Source organism: Phalacrocorax aristotelis, chromosome 4, assembly GCF_949628215.1.
Source record: "Phalacrocorax aristotelis chromosome 4, bGulAri2.1, whole genome shotgun sequence".
Lineage (NCBI taxonomy): Eukaryota > Metazoa > Chordata > Aves > Suliformes > Phalacrocoracidae > Phalacrocorax > Phalacrocorax aristotelis.
In genome coordinates this window covers 84,515,861-84,532,097 of record NC_134279.1, presented here as the reverse complement: position 1 = coordinate 84,532,097, position 16,237 = coordinate 84,515,861, and the positions used below count along the sequence as shown (strand labels likewise).

The 16,237-nt window shown below is 64.2% G+C and overlaps 1 protein-coding gene across 1 annotated transcript in view; it reads right to left on the bottom strand.

Annotated features, from left to right (window-relative positions):
* Positions 1 to 212: 212 nt before the first annotated feature.
* LOC142056852 (dedicator of cytokinesis protein 2-like) overlaps positions 213 to 16,237 on the bottom strand; it is an 81,553-nt gene continuing 65,528 nt past the window's right edge. Inside the window, exons 29-53 of the mRNA XM_075092360.1 lie at positions 14,538 to 14,636; positions 14,135 to 14,229; positions 12,737 to 12,815; positions 12,497 to 12,597; positions 12,240 to 12,298; positions 11,206 to 11,354; positions 9,756 to 9,841; positions 9,065 to 9,221; positions 8,719 to 8,759; positions 8,368 to 8,458; positions 8,158 to 8,277; positions 7,515 to 7,604; positions 7,288 to 7,392; positions 6,188 to 6,329; positions 5,922 to 6,003; positions 5,736 to 5,820; positions 5,395 to 5,481; positions 3,933 to 4,109; positions 3,705 to 3,788; positions 3,445 to 3,582; positions 3,007 to 3,092; positions 2,389 to 2,539; positions 1,903 to 2,014; positions 1,227 to 1,360; positions 213 to 1,148 (exon numbers count right to left, since the gene is read on the bottom strand). Coding sequence (XP_074948461.1) covers positions 1,059 to 1,148; positions 1,227 to 1,360; positions 1,903 to 2,014; positions 2,389 to 2,539; positions 3,007 to 3,092; positions 3,445 to 3,582; positions 3,705 to 3,788; positions 3,933 to 4,109; positions 5,395 to 5,481; positions 5,736 to 5,820; positions 5,922 to 6,003; positions 6,188 to 6,329; positions 7,288 to 7,392; positions 7,515 to 7,604; positions 8,158 to 8,277; positions 8,368 to 8,458; positions 8,719 to 8,759; positions 9,065 to 9,221; positions 9,756 to 9,841; positions 11,206 to 11,354; positions 12,240 to 12,298; positions 12,497 to 12,597; positions 12,737 to 12,815; positions 14,135 to 14,229; positions 14,538 to 14,636 — 2,640 coding nt within the window. The 3' untranslated portion in view covers positions 213 to 1,058. The remainder of the gene's footprint in view (positions 1,149 to 1,226; positions 1,361 to 1,902; positions 2,015 to 2,388; positions 2,540 to 3,006; positions 3,093 to 3,444; positions 3,583 to 3,704; positions 3,789 to 3,932; positions 4,110 to 5,394; positions 5,482 to 5,735; positions 5,821 to 5,921; positions 6,004 to 6,187; positions 6,330 to 7,287; positions 7,393 to 7,514; positions 7,605 to 8,157; positions 8,278 to 8,367; positions 8,459 to 8,718; positions 8,760 to 9,064; positions 9,222 to 9,755; positions 9,842 to 11,205; positions 11,355 to 12,239; positions 12,299 to 12,496; positions 12,598 to 12,736; positions 12,816 to 14,134; positions 14,230 to 14,537; positions 14,637 to 16,237) is intronic.

The following is a 16,237-nucleotide window of genomic DNA, read 5'->3' as shown; positions in this document are numbered from 1 at the left end:
GTGACTGTGCTCCCCAGTGGCATTGGGTTCTCGTGGGCTTTCCCTGCTGTGGGACTCCAGGCTGCAGGAGGGCAAGTCCCCACTCTTTGGGGTGCTGGGGCACAGTGCCAGCATGGTGCCTGGCTGTGGAAAGGCCCCTTTGGGCTGTGTGTGGGCAAGGCCGAGCACTGGGGCTCATACGGGGTTTTCAGCCCCACCAGAGGGTGCCCGGCTGATGTGTTAGTCCTTTATTAGTCGGCCGTGGCCTGCAGCAGCAGGGAGGCAGGGGCTGGAGCCCAGCGCGCTGGCTGAGGCAGCAGCACCAGCCCGGCACAGCCCCAGCTGCAAAGCCAGATACTGGCAGGGAAGCTGGCACTGCAAAGCATGATGCTGCCTGGGCCCACTCGCGGACCTGGCCGGCTCCTGTGCCATGAGACTGCCCAGGCCAGAAGCGTTTGTCCCGGTGCTGTGGCATGGGGTGGGCGGCTGAGGGGCAGGAGCTGCCCGATGAGGGGAGAGCAGGAGTGGAGGGAAGAGCTCAGTACACACCAGTGGGGAGCTTGCTTGTCACCCTGTGCCTGGGGTGGTCCACTGGCAGTTCAGGGTGGAGGAAGGGAGGTCCTCTTCTGCACGGTGTGGTTGCACCGCTGAAGGGGCTGTGTGGGTGGGAGCTCGGCGCTGGGGAGACGTCCTGGCACAGGCTGGTGTGTAACTGCTTCACCTCTGCAGGAAGGCAAACGCAGCCTGAGGGCTGATGCAGAGCACTGGGGTTGGGGAGTGTTCAGGGGCAGGTGGGTCCCAGCCCTGGGGGGCACCTGGAGGGTGGCAATAGCCGGACATGGGATGGTGGTGCCCTGTGCCGCCCTGGGCACCGCAGAACACAGGGAGCCCCATGGCTGTGTGGGATGCTTGTGGTGTAAATACTGCAAGAGAGGTGAGTGGGGGGGTGGTCCAGCAGGCAAGGACCAAGCAAGGCTGTTTGTCCAGTAACCAGCTGGGAGCAGGGGCTCTGCGGGCTTATGCAGCCTCATGGGCAGGGGTGGCACAAGTGGACGGTGCAGCTGTGGGCGGGCACTGGGTCAGAGCTGTGACACTCGCTTGGACTTCGGTGGTGGAGGTGGTGGCGACTTCAGCGCTTTATTTCCATCTGCTGTTGGAGATGTGGATGCCTGCAAGCACAGAGGGCAGTTAGTGGGGGCAGGGGGTGGTGGGGGCTGGTGGGGCCAGAGGCATGGGCCAGGCGGTACCTTCCCTCCAGTTGCCGCATCGCTCTGCTCCAGGAATGTCTCGTACACCGTGGGGCTGATCCTGCGGGGTGCTGGCAGGGCCTTGCTGGCACTCTTCACACGGCCGCCGAAGCCGGTGGGAGACAGAGACAGCCCTGCACAGGCAGAGGAGGTGGGCTGGGCAGATCATCCAGCGTGGAGGGCCCTAGGAGGGCCCGTCGGTGTGCTTTGGGCTGCCAGGGCCAGCAATCCTGCCTGCAGGAGCATGATGGCCTGGGGCGGAGAGGCATGAGCCCAGCCTGGGCTGGGGGTGCTGGCTCCTGCTGGGAGCTCAGCACTGAGACCCAGCGGCACAAGGTCCAGGATCGATGACCAGCAGCTCCACGGGAGCGTCCGGTGGGGGACACGCGAGCCGCAATGGGGTCTGCCTGTGCTTTTGGTACCAAGTCCTCCCTGCCTGCTCCCAGCTGCAGGATGTGCCTGCGCCATCGTGGGGATGGGGCGAGGGGGTGGGGGTGCCTGTGCTGGGGTGCTGGTACCTGCACTGCTAGGGTGGGGGTACAGCCCTGCTCATGGAGACAAGGGCTGAATGTTGTTTGGGGCTGTAGGGGCTAGGGAAGGTGTCCCCCCCAGCCTCGCCAGGGGTGCATGAGGGGCCAGGAAGGTGCCCCAAGCCAGCAGCCGCGGTGGGGAGTACCTGCAGAGCTGGGCTGAGCACCAGCAGCATCTCGGCTTGGCAGGGGCTGTTTCCCCTCGGAGCTGCCCAGGCTGCTCTCACTCATGTTGCGGGAGAGTCTCCGCTTCTCGTCCTGCGGCACAGAGGGTGGCTCAGCGCCTCACGGGGGGGGCCAGGCTGCGTTGCGGCACCCGTGGCCCAGGGCATGCAGGAGCCTCTGGCAGGACGCAATGCCCCCCAGCACCCTGCCCTCAGCCCAAAGGCAGCCCCTGCCCACCACACTGGGTCTCCAGCCTTGTGCCCCACCAGCCTCTGCTCCTGCCCTCCCTGTGGTCAGCCAGCAGCGCCCTGCAGCACGGGCTGCCACCAGCCTCCCGAGGGGTCCCAGCTGACCTGATGCCTGGTGCTGCCCACGGGCCAGGGGCTCCAGGTGCAGCAGGACACCTGGGGGAGCACGAGTGGGGCCCCAGGAAGGAGGGGAGGCACGAAGGCTGTGCCGAGCGTCACCTTGGGCTCTGGCAGCTCCGAGATGGACTGGCGCAGGTCCTGCCACCGATACCCAAAGAAGGTGCTGGAGCGGTTCTCCTTGCGCTCATTCCTGCGGTCCTCGCTCTCGGAGGTGTGAGGGGCAGGCTTTGGGGTCGGGGGTGCCTCCGTGCTGTGGAGCAACTGTGGGTGGTGAGGGGCAGGCGGGCAGCAGTGGGGAATGGGGAGCAGGGCTATGCCATGGGCTGCCAGGACCATGGCCAGGAGTCGCTGCCCTCAGCCAGGCACCACCACCACCTCTGGCAGAGCTTAGCGGTGGGTGCTTAGGGAGGACAAGCCAGCAAGACAAGCGTGGATGGCTCAGGTGACAGTGGTGTCCAGGTGAGCCTGAGGGCTCCACATGGGGTGTCTCTGCTCCATGCCCCCCCCACGGGGACAGGGCCACTGTGGTGGCATGGCAGGATGGACCCCTGAGACGTGGCTTGGCATAAAGGGAAGCCAGGTGGGCTGGGGAGGTAGGAGAGAAGCGTCTGGGGTGGAGGAGAGTGAGGATGGCTCAGCAGTGTGGGTCCAGCAGGGAGGGGTAAGGGTGGTGAAAGGGGGAGGCTCAGGGCCAGTGCTCCCCACCACAGCACTCGCCTGTCTATGGAATGGCTCAGCCGGTCCCAGTCGGGTCCCCAGGCCATGGACCGGGGTCGTCCACTCCGCCGGTCCTCAAAGCAGATCTGAGAGCACACAGAGCCTGAGAGCGTGCCAGGAGGGATGAGAGCACAGAGCCTCCCCTCTGCTTCCCTTGGCTCAGCCAGGGCCAGCAGTGCCCTCTCTGCGTGGTCCTGGTTTTGTGCCAGTATCGGGCACCCCTCGGCAGTGCTGTCCCCCCACCCAGGGCAGGCAGGGACCCCAAGGGCCCCATGCACAGTGCCCCTCACCCTGTTGCTGCTGTAGCTGCGGCTCCATCAAGCTCTTCCCTGCTGCCCCAGACCTGCATTGACTTGTCAAGCATCACGCCGCAGGTGCCGCACACTGCCCGCACAGCCCCGGCTGTGCCTGCACCGTGCTCACCACCCTGGCACTCACCATCTCCCGAACCCCGTACTGGCTCTCCACCTTGGCCCGCAGCTGCACGAAGCACTGCTCCATGCGCTCATGGAAGGGCCGCAGGTCCTCCGTCACCTTCCGCCCGTGGATCCGGATCCCCTCTGCCAGCAGTGGGGTCTGTGGGAGAATGGGGATGGGTCTGCCTGGGCTTGTGGGGCTCCCTGGGACAGGGATGCTGGGCACTTGGCGCCCCAGGGCAGCTGTCCCCTCCAGCCTCCAGGGAATGCTGCGGGCTGTACCTGCCAGGCGATCAGGTCCTTCAGCTTCTCAATGTTCCCCTCATCCTCAGGGTGCTCCTGCAGGTAGGACTCCTGGAAAAAGGCCTGCAACAACCCCCTCTCAGTCCTCCTGATGGGCTGGCTCGGCTCCGTGCAGGCAGGGGATGGCGTGAAGCAGTGCTGGTGCCCGCAGTTACCAGCCCCAAGAGTGCCTGTGCTGGCCCCAGCACCGCACCCGTGTGTCCTCACCGTCTCGTACTTGGCAAAGCCACCCATGACAGCAGGGTCCACGATGCCGTTGAGCAGCATGGAGAGCGGGTTGATGGGCAGGCTGGGGTCATTCTGGTGCCGATTGATCTCGCTCATAATTTTCTCATTCGTTTTCATCATGGTCTCAATGGCATTTTCCAGGGGGGAGATGATGGTCTGTGCCCAGGGAGGGAGGAAGGTAAGGTCAGCAGCTGGCTGACCCAGCAGCCTGCCCATCCTGGTGCAGGCCGGCAGGGTGGTCTCTCCCCTGTCCTGCAGGAGAGAGGCCCTGGGGTTGCACACCTCACCCCATGAAGCCCCTCGGACCCCTGGCACTGGCTGCCTGGAGCTGAGCTGAGCGCTCACGGGGGAAGTGCTGGTCCCCAGCTCCAAGCACAGGCTGCCGGCAGGGTTAGTCCTGCACGCAAGGCACCTGTATGGCAGCGGCAGCTCAGAGGTGAGCTTATGGGAAACCTGGGTAAATGTCGCTGTCACTGGGCCGGGCGGCTGTGCAGGAGCAGCATGCACAGCCCGAGCACTGCGGCAGATGCACGTGTGCGGCAGCACTTGTGCAGCCATACAGTTACCCTGCAGCACAGCTCTCATGCAACAGCCCGGCCGCTGCATTTCAGGTGTCGTCCTTGCTGTAGCACCTGAAACACCCTGGACTTTGGCCAAGCACTTCCCTCTGGCAGAGGCATAAAACCCACGCGTGGAGCTATCAGCAGTGCCAGAGTAGCAGCTATCTGCTGAAACTCCTCCGGTGCCTCTGCTGCTCCCTGCATGCAGTCTCCTGCTTCCCACAGAGGTGTGTGTCCCGGTGGGTGAGCCACACAAGCCAGTCCCTGTCACCAGGTTGATGCTACCAGCAGCCGTCGATGGAGGCTGTCAGTGCCCTGAGTACCAGGGGGTCTCTGTGGCCAGTGTCAGCAGACAATCCCTTTCCCGAGGCCTGGGACAGCATTCCCACATGGCACTGGCCTGAGATCAGCCCTGGAGCCGGGGCAGCAGGGGCCAAGGCGATGCCAAAGAGGGGGTTATCACCTGCTGCTGGGCTCTGTGCTCGCAGAGGGAAGGAAGGGGGCCGTGGTTGCACCCCTCTCTGCCGGCAGAGTGCACGTGGGAGCTGGGTCCCCTCTGCCGCGGATGCTGCCCTGGGCCACGTGCCCGAGCACAGGGCACAGGAGTGAGCTGGGAGTCGCGGAGTTTGGGAGTTCGAGTGCTGGGGGCTGGATCGGGTTTGCACTGAGAGCAGAGACTGATGGGGCGCAGGGACCAGGGCAGGGGCTCGGCCAAGGCACCAGGCGGGACGTGCTCTCCGCACCCTGGCTTCAGCCGCTTGAGCTTGGGAAGCCTGGAAGGGGCTGGGGGCAGCACGCCCACCTGCGTCTGGGGTTTGTGATGCTGCCTGGGGAAGGGATGCCCTGGGAGGGCCCCAGACCCCCCCCACCCCTTTCCTCACCATGGTAGTGGAAGTCACCATGAACCAGCGCAGGATGCCGGGCAGGGGGTAGGCTGTTATGAAGGTGGTCCGCTCGATCCACATGGTCTGTGGGGAGGGCAGCAGTCATCCTGCTGCCCTCCTCCCTATCACCCTGGGACACCCCTGGCTGCCCCATGGGGCAGGGGGCTCCCACCTCCCCTTCACATGGGCACGGGACCATCACCTTCCCCATCCCAGGACGGGGTGGGACCCTGTCTTGCCTGCATCCCCCTTCCTCTGGACACCAGGCTCTTCACAGGCCCCCCCCAGCCCTCCCTGTCCCTCCTAGTCAGGTCCCAGAAGCCCCCACCAGCACTCACTGCAAATTCATTGTCTGGATCCTTTGGGCCTTTCTTGAAGGGCCGCGAGTAGCTGAACTTCTGGATGTGGTTGGCTTTATAGAAACTGCAGGGGAGGGAAGGGACAGAGCATGGGAGAGCTCCCCTGTTGCACCCCCTCCCACACAGAGCGCAGCAGGCACCCCGCATCCGCGGTGAGGCACTCACTTGGTGATCTGCTCTGGGATGCTCCGGTCCTTGAAGCGGACCTTGGCTTCCTCCACTGGCTGCACAGTGAAACACTGGATATCTGCGGGAGTGAAGGAACCACAGGCGCACACCACGGGGGATGGGGGCTGTGGGGCAGAGGTGCCCCAGGGCCCAGAGGGGGAGAGCCCAGGGGTGTGAGGGGTGGCACTGTGGGACCCGCACAGGGGGCGATGGTACAGGGAATGAGCCGCCCTCCCAGCCCCATCCGCACACCCAGAGGATACACTGGCCTGGGGAGCTGGTGATGTCCTGGCCGGGTGGAGATGTGCTCTTCAGCTTCTCAGCATTGGGGAAGGGGCTCAGCAGCCGCATCTCAAAGTCCTCCCTGCGCTCGTACTCCTTGCCCCGGTAAATGAAGACCTTGTTCTGCGGGGGAGGAAGATGGCAGTCTGTCCCAGCACACTGTGGAGCGGGGCTGGGGAGCCCTCAGCACCGTGCCCCGGCTGCAGCAAGCCCTGGTGCATGGGGGTGCAGGTGCCGATGAGGCTGGGCCCTTAGCTTGAGCGGGAGACACCCCCCTCAAAAAACATTTCCCCAACCCAGCAACTGCAGCAAAAAGGAATTAAAGGGCAGGCTGGCTTGGGCAGACAGGGCTCTGGAGCGAAGGTCTTTGGCTGGGCACGCAGTGACCAGGGTCTGCAGTCAGTGGGTACAGAAACCACTCAGGACACAGCAAGGAGCCCTTGAAACTGTGGCCTCTGTGACAATGATGCTGCCCTCCCTGTGGCCATAACAGCAGCACAGGAGAATAAGGACTGACACTTTGGGTGGAAGAAGCCCACCAAGTGTGCCAACTTACATCTGAGTGGACTCAAAACCTAAGGAATGTAATAGGAGTGAATGGGGGTGAAACGCTTTGCTGTCATGCAGAAAGATGAGCCCTGCTCTTGCCGGTGGATGCCAGGAGCCTGCTTGCCAGCTCAGGAAAAGGGAGAGGTGCTTAGCAAGCCCCTGCCTGCAGCACCGCTCTGCAGGGTGGGAAAGGGTTGGGGGGGCTCCCACAGTGACTCTGGAGGCACCCGACTCTGTTCATCAATAGCACAGACCCGTCTCTGTACCACAGATACAACACAACACACATCTGTCCCTGCAGCCCAGATACAACACAGCGCAGACCCACTCCGGTGACCTGGCTGTCACCGCCACCCTGGTGAGGGGCCCTGTCCCTTGGGAGCGGGGACACCAGCGGGGCTCGGCTCGCGGTGTGCCGTCCCGAGACAGCCGCAGCCGCAAGGCTTGGCCTGGAGCTGGTGCTGCCCCAGGCAGGTGCACAGTGCTGGCTGCTGGCACGGCACTGGCCGCAGGGCAGCCAGGAGCCGCTTACCCGGAGGAAGGTGGGGAAGCCTTGCCCATAGTAGCCCACAGCGAAATAGTCTGGGCTTGGCCGCAGCACCTTCAGGATCTTCTCGTAGAACTTGGCTTCCCGCTGCTGCAGGGGGAGAGGGGCAGGAGTGGGGATGGGAGAGGGCCCTGCCATGGGACAGGGGCCCTGCAGACCCCCCATCCCTCCCCATGGCTCTGCCGGCAGCCCAGCCCCGGCCGAGCACTCACCAGGATGTCACTCAGCATTTCGTAGTCGAAGACTTCGCTCTCATACTGCTCCGCCAGCTCCTTGCAGATGTGGATGGCCTCCTCCCACATCTGCAGAAGACAGGGCCGGGGGGGGGGACCCCGCGGTGCAGGGTGAGCTGGGGCAGTGGGGGCACTGGGAGCCTCCAGAAGAGACCAGCCCCATCTGTGGGGCATCCAGAGCCCTGCCCCTGAGTGAGGAGGGGAGGGCTCTCCCCCTGTGGGCCAGTGGGCCGGCTGGGCACGGGTGGGCTGCAGCAGGACTCAGCTTCCTGCCATCTCCAGCGCCTGAGCCCCCTGCCCAAGCGAGCCCCTCTCCTGGGGTGCCCCAGCTACTGGCCCCTGGGAAGGGCCAGGGCTGGGGTCTGAGGCTGGGACGGGATGGGACGGGGGAGGGACAGCCGTGGCAGCCGGGTGGCTGTGGGGTGAATGTCCAGCCCGGGTTCATGGCGGGGCAGCTCCAGCCCCACCACAGTGGTGGGGCGGGCAGGTGGGCTGTGCTGAGGCTGGGGGCTTGGAGCAGGAGGCAGCGGTGACGGGGGAGCCAGGCTTGCTCTGGGACAGCCCAGCTCCTGGCGGCTGGACAGGGCGAGGGGGGCGGCCGGGGGCGCGCAGCCGCACTCACCTTGCCCTGGTCGAAGTAGTTGATGATCTGGTTGTAGAGAGCCTCCTTCAGTTGGCGCTGGGTGTGCAGGCTGGGGCTGTGCAAGCCCTGCATGGGGGCTGTGTTCGCCTCGTCTGACCACTGTACAGAGGTGGAGGGAGACCATCACGCCGAGCCCTCGGGCCCCATCTGGGCAGCCCCCCGCAGCCTCTGTACCCCCCCACACCCCACCTTGAGGAGCCGGGCGTGCAGCAGCAGGGTGTAGGCTCCCTCCGTGTAGTTTTCATAGCTGATGTGCAGATCCTTCAGCTTGTACAGGTACCTGGGAGTGAGGGTACCATGTGCAGGGCACAACAGCTGGTGTGGCTCAAGGTCCAGCGTATGCTCCCCCATGGGGCAGCAACCCCCACTGGCAGCTGGGTAGGGGGCAAAGCCCCTGGCACCCTGCCCCTCTGGCCCCTTCGCTGTCCCCATCCCCTGTACCTGGGGCCGGGGCGGCAGGGGGCTGGGCCAGCTCGGGGCCCTGGGACCCCAGGACCCCTCACCCCAGGGCAATGCCAGTCTCCCCGGGGCCACGCTCACCTGATGTACATGGCCTGGCGGTCGATCTCCTTGTAGAAGTTCTGGGGAAGAACAGAAGAGGCTGTTTTGAGTGAGCCCAGGAGGGGCCACGTGCCACAGCCCCCCACTCTCCTACGCCTTGCTTTGGGTCATGGTGCTGCTGGGACTGTCCCCGCACAGGGACTGGGCTGCCCTTGGCAGCGGGGAGCTGCACGGTGCCTCCCAGCAAGCACCTCCCAGGGCAGACCAGGTCTGGCACCATGTGCACCCCATCTCTGCTGTGCCCGGGCACCACAGACCCTGAGGGGATCCAGGGGGACACGGGGCTGAGGCCTGGGGGAGCTGGGGGCATGGGGTGGGTCCCCACCAGGAGGTTGACGGTGCAGCTCATGCTGTAGGTTTTATTCTCATCATTCATAACAGCCCGGTAGTCGAGGAGCCGCTCCAGGAGGCCGGTCACCAGCGCGACAAAGTTCTCCCCGGGCTTGGCCAGCTCAGGGTGTCTCCGGCAGCAGCTGAGCAGGCTGGGGAGGAGAGATGGTCACTGGTCTCACTGCATGCTCAGCTCTGCAACGCTCCCACCACTGCCCCAGCTCAGCTCGCCCAAGGTACAGGGAGGTGGGGGGGGGGCAGACCCCCCCAGCAAGGGACAAAAAGCAACACCTGGTCTGCAGCGAGACAGAGCAAGCCCCATGCTGCCCCCCACCAGGCACATCAGGGATGGGAGAGACCTGACAGCTCCAGCCACCCTGCACGCGAATCTGTGATGGGCAGCACGGGGCAGGAGCAAAGCCTGGGCAGGGCAGGGCAGGGCAGGGGCACCCCCTGGGGCAGGGGCAGGCTGGCCAGGGCAGCAGCGGTGCGCAAGGGGCACGTGATGCTGCTTGGGCAGCAGCCTTCCTCCTCTCAGGTCCCGCTCCCGCGAGAGGCATGCTCTGGGTCAGAGCACAGCGTGAGGAGGAGTGGGATGGCCGAGATTCAGCCAGAGCAGGAGGATGGCAGACAGCAAAGGGTTGTGCCCTGGAGAGAAGGTTGCGGGGATGTCACTGCACACTCACATGCTCTCAAAGAGCTGCTTGTACTGCTCATCGCCCCGGCCGCCCTCCACCTCGCTGTCCAGCTTGCGCAGGAGCTCATCCTCAAACTGCAAAGACACGCATGAGCATGGCTGAGAAGCCAAGGATGTGCTGAGCTTCCCCCAGGCTGCCGCAGCTGCAGCCCCCCGGGACATGGGCCTGCAGTGTTGGGACAGGAGCGGCTGCAGGAGCTGGAGCCAGATTGGGTCCCCAAGGAGCCCCCAGGCTCAGCAGCTGCAGCCCTTTCCCCCAGTGCTGCCCAGCACAGACATGTTCCCCCTCCCAGGCCATACCGCTCCCTGGTGCAGCTCCCTCACGCTGCTTCAGCACAGAGGGCCCCATCCTGCTCTCTGGGTCCCTGCCTTGCTCCCCAGTCCCCGTCCCGCTCCTGCGCTGGCCTTGTCGCCATCCCCCAGCAGCCTGGGCCCGGCTGACCATGGGGGTCTCTGGGCAGTGTCCTGTGCCCCCTAAAGCCACAGCCTTCCCTGCTGGGGGTGGCAGGGCTGTGCCAGCCTGGGGCCCCCCATCTCCCAGCTGATGCTTGGCCTTTAGGTCCATGGGGTTTGTACTCCAGCTGCAGCCAATGGACCCAAAAGCCAGGGGGATCCTGCATGTGCTGGTATGGGATGGGGTGGGGTCCTTAGCAGATATCTGATTGCTGATACCCTTTGGTACCCCTTGCTTCCATGCTGGGTCCCTCTGGGGTCTGCACATCCCAAACTCGGGGGACCTTGTCGCCCTGGGCCAGGGGCACTGCCACGGCCAGCTCCTGAGCCGCAGAGCCCCTGTGCCACAGCAGGGTGGCCCTGGGACACCACCTGCAAAGGCCTCAGGTCCTCTGAGCCCAGCCATGCCCACGCCACTCCTCCAGCGCAGCTCTCCTGCGGCTGCAGACCCAGCTGTGAGCAAGGGGCTCGGGAAGGGGCTGCAGCAAGACCTGTGTCACCCGTGGCTCCAAGGGCAGTCCCAGCTCCTCTCCCCCCATGGGACGCCCCAACAGGGCAAAAGGCTTCCACAGCTCAGAAGAGACAAATGCCACCTAATGAAAAACTGGAAAAGCCTTTTGCATGGAGAAAACTCACAGCAACAAGGGAAGACAAATGGAAATGCAGGAGGTCTGTGCAGACCTCCGCCCTCCCACTGTGATCTTGTTTCCAGCCAGTGCCAGGACCGGCTGAGTGGGTGACGCCTGACCTGTCCCTGCTCGACCCTGGGAAATCCTCTGCATCGCCCAGTGGCTCTCCCTGCTGCTCCTCATGTCCCCACCAGCCCCCCTCATCCCTCCCTCCTGCAGCCCCACATCCCAGGACGAGAGAGGGGACGCTGAGCACCACCTCCACCCACCCCAAAGGGATGGTCCAGACTGGGTGCGGAGCAGGATCCGGCCATGTCGGCCCCCTGCCGTGGCCCAGCCGCAGCCCTGGGCACTCACCCGGCTGAAGCTCTTGGTCAGCTGGTACTCGCAGAGCATCATGTCAAAGAAGATGGGGATGGTGGACTTGCGCAGCTCCAGCTCCGGCACGAGTGTCATCTCCAAGATGGGGCCCACCATGCCCGGGATGAACTCAACCTTGCGATGGCCTGGGAAGGGCAGGGAAGGCTGGGGGACCTGGGCTTTTGCAGCCTGCTCCCCAGGGCCAGCCCTGCCTGGGGCCCCACAGCTGCAAACAGGCAGCAAGGCACGGAAGAGGAGAGGGAGTGGTGCCAGGAGGTCTGCACGCCTGGGGCAGGCGGCTGCTGCAGAGCAGGGCAGTCCTCCAAAGCAGCTGTGCTGGTGGGCAGGTAATGTTGTACAGCCAGGACAGCACGGCAAACACGTGGTACCACCAGCTGGGGTTGTGCCGGTGTCCTGGAGGCCCCAGCACGTGTGAGCAATCCACACGGGAGCCTGTGGGCACCTGTCACTGCGCCACTGCTGTGCTGCGGGCTGCCCCACACGCTTCCCGCAGCTCCCTGCTGCCTGCTGGGGTGTGAGGTGTGGGGCAGAGACCCGAGGTCTGTGTCCTCCCCACCTGCCTGGTCCCAGGATGCTGCCAGGAGCACGACCTGCACCGTGCAGGGGAAAAAAGGCAAGGCAGGAGCCCGCGGGACTGGGGAACAGGAAGGCAGGGCTGCAGGCAGAGGCCAGCCCGGAGAAGGAAGGCTGCCTGCAGGGAATGCGAGCTCGTGACTGGCCACAGTGTCTGTGGGCTTGTACACCCGTGGCCTTGCACACCTGCAGATGTGTACATCCTGCAGGCTCACGTATCCCACAGACTTGCACATCCTATAGGCTCGCACGCCCCACAGGTTTGCACACCTGCAGATTTGCACGCCTGCAGGCTCATACACCCTGCTCGCGCATGCAGGCTCCCGTGCCCCACACCGGCAACATCCCCCCAGCACCAATTTTGGGGCCAGTGCTGAGGAACACCAGCCAGCAGAGACTCGCCAAGCCTCCTCGTTGCTGGCCACACTGCGGCTCACCTAGGTTGTACCACATGTCCCGAATGGCAGCTCCGATGGTGGCTCTCATGTCCCCGTACCTGCCAGGGCGGATGTTCGTTAGCACTGCTCTGCAGCCTTGGGCGCAGCCCAAGCACAGCCTGACCAACTCATCCACCAACCCCCGACCCCACGGCGTGGCAGCAGGTGGGCAGGAACCTGAAGCAGAGCTGCAGAGCTTGGCCCTGAGGCGCTGCTGGCAGGGATGGGGAGGGCCAGCGACGGTGAGGGTGACTCACTTGGCCAGGATGCTGTTGCGCTTGGCCTGGGAGAAGTTCTCCAGCTGCAGGGAGTCCTGGGTGAGGAAAGCCACAGCCAGGTGGAAATAGTTGTTCCAAAGCTGCAGTGAAAACACAGGGATGAATGCCAGGCTGGGAGCATGGGGGCAGGCAGCACCAAGTGCCAGGCTGGGCCCCTCCCCAGCCCCCTGGCCCCTGCAGGACACAGGCAGCCCTGGGGCCGGGGCAGTGCCCGCTCACCTGCAGCTCGAAGCTGCTGTTGTTCAGGAACATCTCTGTCAAGGTCGCAGCAAACTGGTTGATGGCACGCAGGAACTCCCTGTGGGGCGAGCGGCGTGGGGCGCTGAGCGGAGGGCAGCGGCGCTGCCTGCCCACCGCCCGCTGGCAGGGCCGCATGGCAGCGAGGAGGGAGCCGGGCTGGTGGCTCCCAGCAATGGAGAGGCAAGGAGCGGTGGGGGGCAGGCGGGGGCCAGGCCTTGCAGTGTGCTCCTGTCCACATCCATACTCCAGGCGGTCCCTTCTGCCCACTGTGGTGCAGCTGAGCGCCGCCCGGGTGCACCGGCCCTGCACGACCGGCATCCCTGCTGTGCACAGACACCCAGGATGGGAGGGATGGGGTGTCTGGGGTCAGCTTCCCGCTGCCCCCCGGGACCCCCAAGCACACCAACAGGGCTGCAGAGAGCAGCTCAGCTACCCGGCTCCCAGATGAGGCTGGACTGTCTGTCCCAGGACAGAGCAGAAAGTGTCTGGAACTGCCCCAAGCCAGCTGGAACACAGACCCAGGGCTGTTTGAGGGGGATGTGGAGGGGACTAAGCTAGCCTTTGGCTGCCCAGCACAGCTGTGATGCTTTTCCTGCATGCCCCCTGCCCAGGCCCCAGCAAGGCACCCCAGGTTCTCACATTCAGCCCCAACATCCACCTGCGGGTCCCTCCGTGCCCAGAGGTCATAGAATCATTAAGGTTGGAAAAGACCTCTAAGATCACCAAGTCCAAGTGCCTGCCCAACACCCCCAGGCCTCCTAAACCATGTCCCCACGTGCCACATCTACACATCTTTTAAATACCCCCAGGCACGGTGACTCCCCCCCCTCTCTGGGCAGCCTGTGCCAGGGCCTGACCCCTCTGGCAGGGAAGACATTTCCCCTCATCTCCAACCTAAACCTCCCCTGACGCAGCCTGAGGCCGTTCCCTCTCGTCCTGTCACTGGTGACTTGGGAGCAGAGACCGACCCCCCCCTCACTCCAGCCCCTCTCAGGCAGCTGCAGAGAGCGAGAAGGGCTCCCCTCAGCCCCCTCTTCTCCAGGCTAAACCCCCCCAGCTCCCTCAGCCGCCCCCCAGCACACTTGTGCTCCAGACCCTGCCCCAGCCCCGCTGCCCTTCTCTGGACACGCTCCAGCCCCTCAAGGCCCTTCTTGTCCCGAGGGGCCCAAACCTGAGCCCAGCACTCGAGGTGGGGCCTCCCCAGTGCCGAGCACAGGGGCCCCATCCCTGCCCGGCTCCTGCTGGCCACACCAGCGCTGACACAAGCCCGGGGGCTGGTGGCCTCCTTAGCCACCCGGGCACTGCTGGCTCATGCCCAGCCGGCTGTCAGCCAGCACCCCCAGGGCCTTCTCCGCCGGGCACTTTCCAGGTCCTCACCGGTTCTGCACCATATTCATCACCATCCAGTCAGAGGGGTACACCATCTTGCCAATCAGGTCCTTGAAGAGGATGAAGGTCTCCATGAGGAAGTCCTGCCAGGGAGGAAGAGATGTCAGGAGCTGGGCTCGACCATGATGCCCTCCCGGGCCATTGCTGTGCTGAGCACCAGGGCTGGGAACAACCCTTGCCACCCAACAGGGAGAGCTTCACCCTCATGGAGTGGAGACAAGGGCTGTGCCAGAGTCCAGGGCAGGTGGCACCAGTGCCAGGTGCCCAGGTGCAGGCAGGACACTGGGACCAGTGGGATGCCCCAGCTGAGACGTGGGGTGAAGAGGCAGGGAGGTGCAGGGAGGTGCTGGTGATGGAGGGCCCAGGTCTTCCTGCATGGGGCAGCACTCACCATCAGCTCAGGCCGGGAGGGGAACGCCTTGATGTAGGAGCTGTAGTGGTCCTTGTCCATCTGGCTCAGGATGGCGGCCATGCAGGCCACATAGTGGCTCTAGGGAAAAGGGGCTGGTCAGGCACTGCCAAGGCCCTGCGGCCAGCACCATGGGGTGCCCGACTGTGTTCCTCCAGCTGGTCCGTACCCCAGAGCCCCAGGTGCCCTGGGGGCCCCTCGCCCTCCACCTGCCACAGTACCCTCCTCCCTGGGTCTCCAGACCTCTCCTCCAGCCCCACTCAGCCCTGGCTCCTGCAGCCAGCCCTTCCTCTCCGGGTCCCACACACCCCGCTCCGGGTGTGGGACAGCCCTGACACCTGCTGTGATGCTGGGGAGGACACAGACATAACTACATAGCTTATTTGCTGTAGCACACATCTGCAATTTTTAAGGTAATTTAAGGCAATATGTAGACTTAATTGCATTCTGAAAATGGCAAGCAGCTTCTTTCTGGAGGCCGATGTGTCTAGACTGCCTCTAGGGAAGGGTCCCAAATTGGGCCATTAACTCCACTCCCGTTCCGGGTGCTCACAGCTTTGCTGTGAGATGAGCAGTGCAGCCATGGCACGGGCTGAACAGGATGCCTCTGCACAGTGAGAAAGGCCGTGCCTGATCGCCAAAGTGTGCTCAGCTGCATTGCTCGTGAAACGAGAGGTACGGGCGGCAGGGTGCAACACCCGCCTGCTGCTCACCACAATGTTTCATCTTCCGTTTAGCTAATCAGTGCAACATTTTCTTGACGATACTTCTAACAGATGAATCTACAACAGACTCGCTCTTGGGACAAAGCTACAGGAAACTCCTCAGAGAACTGAGCAGTATCTGAAGCCAGAAAGCCAGTGGGGTCAGGGCACCAGGTCACTGAACATGGGGGTTGCTCAATTGTCAGGATCCTCCCAAGCTCTGCTCATTCAGACCATGGTCAGCTGCAGCACTGAGCTCAGAGAGGCAGTTTAAAGCATCGCTTCCCCAAAGGATGGCCGCTGCCGGACAGAAGGGACAGTCCCCTGGTGGGGCAGTTTGCAAGGAGACACCATCACCGTGCACGGTCCAGCCCCCAGAGTGCAGCAGCAGCGTCAGTGAGGGGAAAAGCTGGCTGCTGTCAGCATCGACCAGTGTTCCAAGGGTGCTGCCACCCTGCACACCACCACCAGCGCTGCACACGCTGGGGAACATACAAACCCACCCAACCACTCTTGGAAGCACTGTGGTGTGCCAGGGATGGGGACAGCCGGGGGTCGGGCAGGTCACTCCGGCGTGGTGGGAAGCCTGGCACTGCCGGGGCTGAGGGGAGACAAATGCTTGGTCACAACAGCAGCTGACACTTCCCATTATTACAGACCCAGCTTTCAGCAATGTCCAGCATAGTCCATGTGTGATTGTTCAGCCAGAAAGCTGTCCTGGGGGTACACCCGGGGCTGGAAACTGCAGGAAAAGGGTGGCTATTTTGGGGGACAAAAGAATCATCCAGCAGGCTCAGGAGGAGCAAAGGCTCTGCCATGCCCCAGTGCCACCTACAGAGCTCTGTGGGTGGCTTCAGGTGCCAACCGTTTACCAGAGACTGTTGTGCTGAGCACTGCGAGGGCACCGTTGGGCACTGAGCACCACTGCCCGTCTGGACGCGCAGGAGCAGCCCCGGTGGCACTGCACGAGGGCACGGG